The sequence below is a fragment of the Pteropus vampyrus genome, unplaced genomic scaffold (assembly GCF_000151845.1).
Source record: "Pteropus vampyrus isolate Shadow unplaced genomic scaffold, Pvam_2.0 Scaffold162, whole genome shotgun sequence".
NCBI classification, from domain to species: Eukaryota; Metazoa; Chordata; class Mammalia; order Chiroptera; family Pteropodidae; genus Pteropus; species Pteropus vampyrus.
Genome location: NW_011888943.1, coordinates 133944 through 143380, shown reverse-complemented (window position 1 = coordinate 143380; position 9437 = coordinate 133944). Strand labels below are relative to the sequence as shown.

The following is a 9437-nucleotide window of genomic DNA, read 5'->3' as shown; positions in this document are numbered from 1 at the left end:
AGAATGGACGAGAATACAGATGACACGGCATCTTCAAAGCCGCACGGGGCCCGCCACACGGCCAGTGCCCTCAGCACTTCTGGTCAGAGGCAAACTCGTGAGAAGGAGGGGGCACTGGAGGTTTTGGTTAAATCTGGGGCATGTTCTGTATATAACATCGACCTGAAAGAGAAAATCGAGACAGGGTTGCACGAGGCTAAGGCAAACCTGAGGTTTTTTTTAGTTTTGTTTTGTCTTATGCGGGCTTGCTGTCCCCTTCCACCCAGCGTATTGGCACACCTGTCACCTCCCACCTTAACATGCACGTGTGACACAGAAGCAAAGGCCTCCCAGCCTCCAACAGGAAGAGAAGCTCAGTGAACACACGTGTCAAAGTAGGGAAGAGGGAAGTCAGGTAAGAGCCGAGCCCGCCGAGTCCACCGCAGCGCGTGTGTGCGGGGAAGAACTCGCCGGACGGCGTGAATGATGCGTGGCGTGGACCTCGCCCGCTTCCACACTGCACGGGTGAAGAGCGTGCGGCCCGCACGAGCTTCGGGGGACGCGGAACCGGAGCCGACTCGGGTCTCCTGAGTCTGGGTTCTGCGTACACAAGATATGGCATCTTATCTCAGGATGCTTTGGGTGGCACACGACAGGCCACCTGACTCAAACAGCTTAGACAGAAAGAGTGTCAGGATCTCAGGGACCAGCGAGGAGCGAGGCCAGGCACAGAACATGATCAGTACTCGTATCTGCTTGTCCTGACTGTGGGGGGCACTCTGCCACCCTCGCCCTGTGCCACGGCCTTCATGTAAGCTAACTGTCAGCATCCCCCAGTGGTGATACTGCTCTTTGAAGAGGACAGGCATTCACAGATGGACAGGGCGTGCAATGTTCAACATCTGTGTGGCCACAGCTCCTTCACGCCTCTCCAGACACCTGACGGAGAAATCTCTGAGGAAAATAAACAAGATTTGGTGGATTTGCTATTTCCATAGGTCACTAATGATTGTAACAGGAAATAACCAGCTGTCTAAAAAGGTTCTAACACCTGGCTGTTAGCAGCCACCTGACCTATCTTCCATGTACATCTTTGCAGCAAAAACCATGCTTTATTAACACGCGTGAAGCAACGTGGTTTACCTCTAAGTTCCTTTTTATTTCTTCATTTTGGAAAGAATATGCAAACAATCAAAATCATGACCCCCCCCCCCCGAGGGGGGAAATTCCCTAATGAAATAAATTGTCTTCTCTGCTGGGCGAGCTTACATGCAGCCTGAGATTAAGGTCTTAAGACATTACGAGGCCATGGACAGAAGCGGGAAGGTTTCGGGTGAGGGGTGTTGGGTGGGTGGGTGGGTGGAGGGTGTCGGACACCTGCCTGCCTCCTCCAGCGGGCTGCAGAAAAGCCCCTTCCCACCATATTCCTGCCCCCACACTGGGTCTTTGTTCCCTCATTTTCAAAATAACATACTGGACTACATAATCTCTTTCCTTTTTTAATTGAGGTAAAATTCACATAACATAAAATTAACCGTTTCGCATGCCAACTATAAATGAAAAAGAAAACTCATTGAATTGTACAACGTAAATACAAGCAACTAATTGTCTATTATATAACCGTTTTACAGTGTCTAATTCAGTGGCATTTAGTATATTCACCATATTATGCAACCACTGCTTCGATCTATTTCCAAAAGATTGTGTCGCCCCCAGAGGGAGACCCCCTACCCATTAAGCTGGATTAGCATAATCTTTTAAAGACCCTTCAAGTATATAATTCTATGGCTCCAAAATAGGGAACCCATTCGACTCTGTAAAAACACCCCCCGGACTGCAAAGATATTACGATTACCCCATAAATGCAGAACATCTAGATATCGGCCTAACAAACGTAACGGGGGCTGGACGACCGGGACTGCCCGGGCAAGCGACTGCGCGGCTGGTCCTCACACAGTTCGATAGCTGGAAGCGTCCACGGCTGGTCCAGTCGGGGGTCCACGGAGTCGCTTCCCTGGCAGTGGACACCCAGAAGTGATTTGCACACGTGTCTCTGGCTCCTGGACAAGACGTGGGATTTACTCTTTTAGTTTGTCACCTTCTGGAAAATCACTGGTTGTTTTTTTCATCTTTACCAGGGAAGGGTCGTACTTTTCCTATGCATGCGGATTCCTGGCCCGAGGGGTATTTTTCTGGTCACCCTCATCAGTGGTGGGGTGGAGAGGGAGGTCATGCTCTTAGAGTCGCCAGCCTTAGCTTGAGGAAACGGCCTATTTGCGCCATCTCACCTCTCCAGTGAGAGAATTGGTTGCGAACGATGGATGTCTAACGTTTTTGGACCATTACATTCTTTGTTCAAAGATCTAATATTGAAGCATAATGGGTACCACGGGTGAGGTCGGAGGTGCTGTGGGTGATGAGGGCTCCGAGCCCATCCCACTCGGCCTCCCCCTTCTATGAGGAGGCTCAGCGGGCTCCCCAGGTCCTGGAGCACCGCATGGGAGCCACCCACCCGCCTTAACTCGACAGGCTCGCCGAGCTCTGGAGCCGATGTCCGCCGAGCTTGGACATCTGTTCACCATCTGCGAATCTCTGCCTTTTTGTTGGCCTCCAGGTAACCAAGGAATGTGAATGTACGTCACAATCAAACTGTCCTCAGATCCTTGCCAAGGTCATGGCTTTGTGTTCCTTTGCTCACCTGGAGCGCAGCTGTCCCTCACTCCCACGCCTCACCTGCTCACATGGTGTGCATCTCTGCAGGTCCCGTCCGAGTTCCCAGAGTGTCTTCCACGCGCTCCATTCCGCACGGCGATTACGAGACTTGATGAAGGGGGCGGGGACTCGCGGCTCCGACGTTGTAGTTGAACTTGCTGTTTCTCTGTCGCGAGACTTGGAACATAAACACCTTGAACTTGTGAGTAGTGTTTAGAACTGCAAATAAGTTCCGCTTCTTCATTTTCGTTTTCAAGCTACGTGCCCTTCCCGGGAATCAAACCTATTACAGCTTTACCAGCAAAATGGGCATCTCGACCCTTTTGGGGAGATGAACCGCATGGGTATAAACGTGCATCTTTGTGGTCGTGCATCAGAATAGCTGATTTCACTGACATCGGACCTTAGAAAGTCCCTCCGCAACTGAGCATTCCATCATGGTGGACATTAGACAGGACCCGAACTTGCCACCAATAATGAATCCCGGCGACCTAAATGGGAAATAATTTTAAACCAGACAAAACACCTCGTGTTGTATTTATACTGAGAGATTCCATTGGTGGAATAAAAATCTGAATAAATGAAACAGCCATGGGTTGATGGTTTCGGGGGAAGCTGGTGGCATGCGGACACCTAACATTGCAATTGGAAAGAAGCTCTGTGGGCTCTAAAACCCTTGATCTGAGACTGCCTTGCACAGTGCCCGCTACTTGTCACAGCTCCTTGCAGACACAGCTGCAGAATCATATCAGCTCACAGCCCACGGGTCAGAGGGGCAAGTCCCTACCCGACCTCGCTGGAGGGAGGGGGTCTTTCCCTGAGCTGTCTGGCTGGCGGTGGCCCCCTTCTCCTGACTTCTCACCTAGTGCTTTTGAAACACCAGCAGCAGCTCCATGGTTCATTAAATTGGACTGAAGCTCTGACGGCTTGCGAAGCAAATTCTTTTTTAACAGCTGTTATAAAGGTCTCATTGCACAAGCGTAATCTAGCAAAACCGTTAAGCCCCACTCGCTCCCCAGGTGCTTGGACTTCCAAGGGCGGTGAAAAGTGATGGTCGACTCCAGGCATATTTGGAGAACACATGGAAGTTTCCAGAAAAGACAATGGCATCTCACAAGGGACAGTCTGCTGTCATGCTCCAGAGCCCAGCTCATTTGTGCTCTAATCCCCGCTCTGCCGCCCACCAGCTGGAGAGCTGGGAGTAGCCGCTCAGCCTCTGTGTGCCTCAGTTTCCTCGTCTGTATGTAGGGAAGTACACGGGCCCCACTTCGGGGGCTGGTAACGAGTTAGTTGATGCAAAGCACTTAGAACAGTGCTTGCCGTTTATTCATTCAGTAGCTACCATGTGCCAGGAACTGTACCTACAAAAATACACAAGATAGGCAGAAATCCCTGCCCTCAGATTTGACATGGGAGCGGGGACATATGATGGACAGTAAATAAGGTTATTAGCCCTAGAGTTATCAGGTCAGGCCTTTGCCAACGAGTCACCCGTTTGCCAGCATTTGGGCGCATTCTTCTCATGGGCCTTTGATTGTGGGGTGACACTTCACCACTCTGGTATTCTGCCAACCAGCAGCCATCAGCACACATGATGTGCTGCCAACGACACTTGATGTCCAGGACGTGTCCCTCCAGCCTGTGCGCAGCCCCGCTCGCCTCCCGGTGGAAGGGCTGTGTATTTTGCATCGTTAGTGAACTGGGTCGAAGTTTAGTCAATCAGAAGTTACGCAAGGACTTGTTATGGCTGCTGAGGGTCAGAGGCCTCCAGCATTCATCCACGGCTAGCCCTTCAATCATTATCTCCCCGGGGTTTATCGCGGGGAGCTGGCCGTGGCCGTGAGCCAGCGGCCTGCCCCTGACGTCAGAGACGAGCCTCCCAGGTGGGTCCAAGGGGCAGGACCGTTCTCCTCCGCGAGCTTTAAAGCCAGGAGGCTCTGCCACCAAAACACCACACGTGGACGTCCCTCTGAGAAAGCTCACTCGCCAGCGGGAAGAGCCCCGAAGAAAGCCTTGGCTCCCTCATCGAGAGAAGAAAGATAGGTAGAGCTTTTGAATTGACGTTTCTAAAAATTACCTCGATAGCGCAAACTCATCTTGACGACTGTCTGGAGGCATGTCGCCCAAACAGTAGGTCAAGTTCGTTCGAGGGCTTCCTTGTTTTCGCTCAGGAAGCCCGTGCTGTCTCTTTCAGGTAACCTGGGTACCTGTGCTCCTCAACGTGATCCCACAGAAATGCCTCCTCAGCTGCAAAACGGCCTCGGCTTCTCCGGCAAAGTCGTCCGGGGCTCCCTGGACAGTCTGCCCCCGGCGGTGAGAGAGTTCGTGGAGAGCAGCGCCAAGCTGTGCCAGCCCAAGGACATCCACATCTGCGATGGCTCGGAGGAAGAGAACCGGCAGCTGCTGGAGCTCATGGAGGCGCAAGGGACGCTCAAGAGGCTGAAGAAGTATGACAACTGGTAAGAGCGGCCTCCAGCCCCAGCAGCTCGCGGTCCCCTGCCGACGTGGTGCTGATGAAGACCTCTCGGGAGGTGGGGGGTGGCCGGCTCTAGAAAAACTTAACCAAATGCCCAGAGCCATATAGAATTTAATGACAGTTGTAGGGCCCAGGCCTTCGGTGAGGTGGCACGTACAAACCAATGCTCTTCGCAGACTCTGTTCCTGATGAAAATGGAAATCGGACCGTCCCTGTCCGCAGAGAGGAGCTCACGGTCTAGTAAATGTCTCCCTGACCACGTCCCAGCGGGTGTGGCTGTCCACATCTATAGAACGTTGTCAGCGTGCTCGGCACCTGCGCGGTGTGGCCAGGACACAATAACGAATCGACCGGTCCATTCCTGAGTGACGCCTGGCTGAGGGAGTCCAGCCACTGCTGCCAGGCAAGACAGCAGCGCCTCCCTCTCCTCCCTAACCTGTGTGCTTTTGATTTTTGCAGCTGGCTGGCGCTCACCGACCCCAGGGACGTGGCCAGAATTGAGAGCAAGACGGTCATCGTTACCCAAGAGCAAAGAGATGCGGTGCCCATCCCCAAAAGTGGCCTCAGTCAGCTGGGTTGCTGGATGTCCGAGGACGACTTTGAGAAAGCCTTCAGTGCCCGGTTTCCAGGCTGCATGAAAGGTAAACAGAACGTGTCCTTGATCGGGCAGAATGTCAGCAAGCCTTTTTTAATGTCCAGCCTAGCGGAATGGTCGCGGAATGGAAACCTCCATTCTCAGGGGTCTTTACGTTCCATGTGTGAACTTGGCAATGTGTGGGACACGAGCCCCTCAGTTTGGGTTTCACAGACCGTCTCATGGGAACGTGAAAACTTTCTACACGTGTAGATGTAGGAGAGCCTGGCGGAATTCGACGGCACATTTACGAAAGCCCTTTCGTTGAGGCGTCCTGTTCACTTTCCAGTGGACCCCTATAAACCGGGGGGCTGGTGGCAAGTAGGGCACGACGTTTTCAGAGGGGACCATGAAAACGAGCCCACCTGGGGAAACGGTCGGTCAGTTGTGAGTGTGAGGTCGTTTCTCAGCTGCTCCCCCTGACTGGCCCCCTAGGTCGCACCATGTACGTCACCCCATTCAGCATGGGGCCCCTGGGCTCGCCTCTGTCAAAGATCGGCATCGAGCTGACCGATTCTCCGTACGTGGTGGCCAGCATGCGCATCATGACGCGAATGGGCACGCCCGTCCTGGAGGCTCTGGGTGACGGGGACTTCGTCAAGTGCCTCCACTCCGTGGGCTGCCCTTTGCCTTTGAAACGTAAGCACGCTCCTTCAAAATCAAATCCAGAATTTTAAAAAGTAAGCTTCATCCGTCTTCCGGGGACCCCTGGAGGGGGTCATGCCACACTAACGCGGCATGTGCCCCCCTGTGCAGAGCCTCTGGTGAACAGCTGGGCCTGTAACCCCGAGCTGACGCTCATCGCCCACCTGCCCGACCGCAGAGAGATCATCTCCTTTGGGAGCGGGTACGGCGGGAACTCGCTCCTTGGGAAGAAGTGCTTTGCCCTGAGGATGGCCGGCCGGCTGGCCAAGGAGGAGGGGTGGCTGGCAGAGCACATGCTGGTAAGATGCAGGGACTTCTTTCTGAGCATGCCAGGTGGAGGCTGGGGCTGGGGCGGGGCGCGGGCAAGTACACACGACATCACCGTGTCCATCGGCCAAGGCCCAACGCGTCCCAAGGACAGATTTGGAAATTCCGTCCATAATGATTAACACTCTCGTGGACGCCCCTTCTGAAGGGCCTCCAACGCCATCAGACCAGCAGAGAGCCTTTGGACCTCATTATCCTAAATATCTGTTTGGATACCTGAAGACATAGAGGTTGGGGAGCCAGCCTTAGGGGGCTTCGGGGCACACGGTGGGCTGACGCACTGAGGAACCGTTTCTGGCTAAGAAAGGGAGGCGGAGCTTCAGGCGGGGATTTGTCTCCTCCAGATCCTGGGCGTGACCAACCCCGAGGGCCGGAAGAAGTACTTTGCCGCGGCCTTCCCCAGCGCCTGCGGGAAGACCAACCTGGCCATGATGAACCCCACGCTGCCGGGGTGGAAAGTAGAGTGTGTGGGTGATGACATCGCCTGGATGAAATTCGACCAGCAAGGTGACTCTTTTAGGCCCAACCGTTGCTGATAATAACTGGACCTAAGTGAACGTGCCGACTTCTCCCCAAGTGCACACTTTGGATTTTTAATTCGGTTATTTCAGATCGTGCGACATCTTAAACAGATGTGTTCTGTGTCGCGTTCTTTCTAATACCAAATCTGGATTGAAACGGGGCCCTGCGCGGCTGTTTGTTTACATAATGAATGTGTTAAAATAGTTTTGGTAGGACACTAATGATGAGGAAGAACGAGTTGTAAATCTAATGCTTGGGTGAGAAGAGAGAAATATATTCTAAGGAGGAGAAAGAAAAAGACTTGAGAATTTGGTACAGAATTGAGCGCGTCGGAATATCAGAGTACACATCATGCTTTGTCGGCGTTCATTTCCACCTGTTCGATTTCAAACTTTCCAGGTAATTTAAGGGCTATCAACCCCGAAAATGGATTTTTTGGTGTCGCTCCTGGGACCTCCGTGAAGACAAACCCCAACGCCATCGAAACCATCCGGAAGAACACTATCTTCACCAACGTGGCTGAGACCAGTGACGGGGGCGTTTACTGGGAAGGCATTGACGAGCCACTGGCCGCAGGCGTCAGCCTCACTTCGTGGAAGAAGAAGGAGTGGACCCCCGAGGACGGTGAGCCCCCTCGGGAGGGCCCGCTGCTCCAGCCTGTGGAGGCCGCCCGTGCCGGCCAGACGCTAAGGCGCCTCTCCGCTCTTGCTGTTTGTAGGGGAACCTTGCGCCCACCCCAACTCGCGATTCTGCACCCCGGCCAGCCAGTGCCCCATCATCGACCCCGCCTGGGAGGCTCCGGAGGGCGTGCCCATCGAGGGCATCATCTTCGGAGGGCGTCGCCCTAATGGTGAGGCCCTCCCCCACCTGGGGAGGGGGGCTCTGTGAGGTCCTCCGTTTCTGTGATCCTCCCAGAGGTGCCAAGCAGCCCAAGCCCCCTTTCCTCACACCCAGGACAATTGGCGAGCTCGGACGTAGGACCCCCGCTTCTGGCCACCCAGAGACTTTCTGGACCCTTGATCTAGTGTTGCCTTAACCATCTTCCTCCTGGCTGCGTGTCCTCGGTGGCGTAACTTTGACAATTTTCTGCCCTTCAGCTCTAGGAAAACAAAATTAGCAGAATTAGAAACATGCCTTCTGGCCACGTCTTTCCATTTTGTGGGATGACATCATCGGCTGAAGGGTCTGGGTATCCAAGCTCTTAAGGAATGTTTCTTTTTTCCTGCTAAAGGTGTCCCTCTTGTCTACGAAGCCCTCAGCTGGCAGCACGGGGTGTTCGTGGGGGCGGCCATGAGATCAGAGGCCACGGCGGCCGCCGAACACAAAGGTACACATCTAAGTCAAAGTCTGAAACTACAGAGAAGCGTGACTGGCGTTCCCTCTGCCTCTGTGTGTCTGTGTGTCTGTCTGTCTCTCTTTCTCTCTCTCTCTGTAGAGAGAAAGAGAAGACCAAGCATGCCTGTGTCAACAGTAAACACACCACCATCGTTCTGTGAGCGCCATTTACTAACAGAGCCCCACTCTGTTAACAGGCAAAGTCATCATGCATGACCCCTTCGCCATGAGGCCTTTCTTTGGCTACAACTTTGGCAAATACCTGGCCCACTGGCTCAGCATGGCCCAGCACCCGGCAGCCAAGCTGCCCAAGATCTTCCACGTCAACTGGTTCCGGAAGGACAAGGAGGGCAAGTTCCTCTGGCCGGGGTTTGGCGAGAACGTCAGGGTCCTGGAGTGGATGTTTAACCGGATCGACGGGAAAGGTGGTGCCAAGCTCACGGCCATCGGCTACGTCCCGGAGGAGGGGGCCCTGAATCTGAAAGGCCTGGGGGGTGTCAATGTGAAGGAGCTCCTGGACGTCTCCAAGAAGTTCTGGGAGGAGGAGGCGGAAGTCATCCAGACGTACCTGGAGGAGCAAGTGAACACCGACCTCCCCTTCGAGGTCGAGAGAGAGATCTTGGCTCTGAGGCAGAGAGTCAGCCAGATGGAGTCAGACTCAGGGCTTCACCCTTAAAATCGCCCCCTTTCCAATCCATGAGCTGTCCTGGCAGCAGCGAGAGAGAGTGGCGTCTCCTGAGCTGACACCTCCCACAGCAGCCGCGTGGTGGCCACACTAATGAGCGCATCCCAGACACACTTCAATAG

General features: G+C 53.9%; 2 protein-coding genes across 2 annotated transcripts in view; both read left to right on the top strand.

Moving 5' to 3' along the window:
• Nucleotides 1–4926: 4926 nt before the first annotated feature.
• Nucleotides 4927–9344, top strand: PCK1 (phosphoenolpyruvate carboxykinase 1). The gene is made up of 9 exons (XM_023536620.1): nt 4927–5150; nt 5627–5808; nt 6237–6440; nt 6558–6745; nt 7118–7280; nt 7695–7919; nt 8014–8145; nt 8527–8622; nt 8828–9344. Exons 1-9 carry the CDS (start codon nt 4927–4929, stop codon nt 9304–9306), a joined length of 1893 nt encoding a protein of 630 aa, XP_023392388.1. The 3' UTR covers nt 9307–9344.
• The window catches only part of LOC111745708 (phosphoenolpyruvate carboxykinase, cytosolic [GTP]-like), a 1149-nt gene continuing 1038 nt past the window's right edge, over nt 9327–9437 (top strand). The window contains exon 1 of the mRNA XM_023536613.1: nt 9327–9333. Within this exon, the coding sequence (XP_023392381.1) occupies nt 9327–9333 (7 nt within the window). The remainder of the gene's footprint in view (nt 9334–9437) is intronic.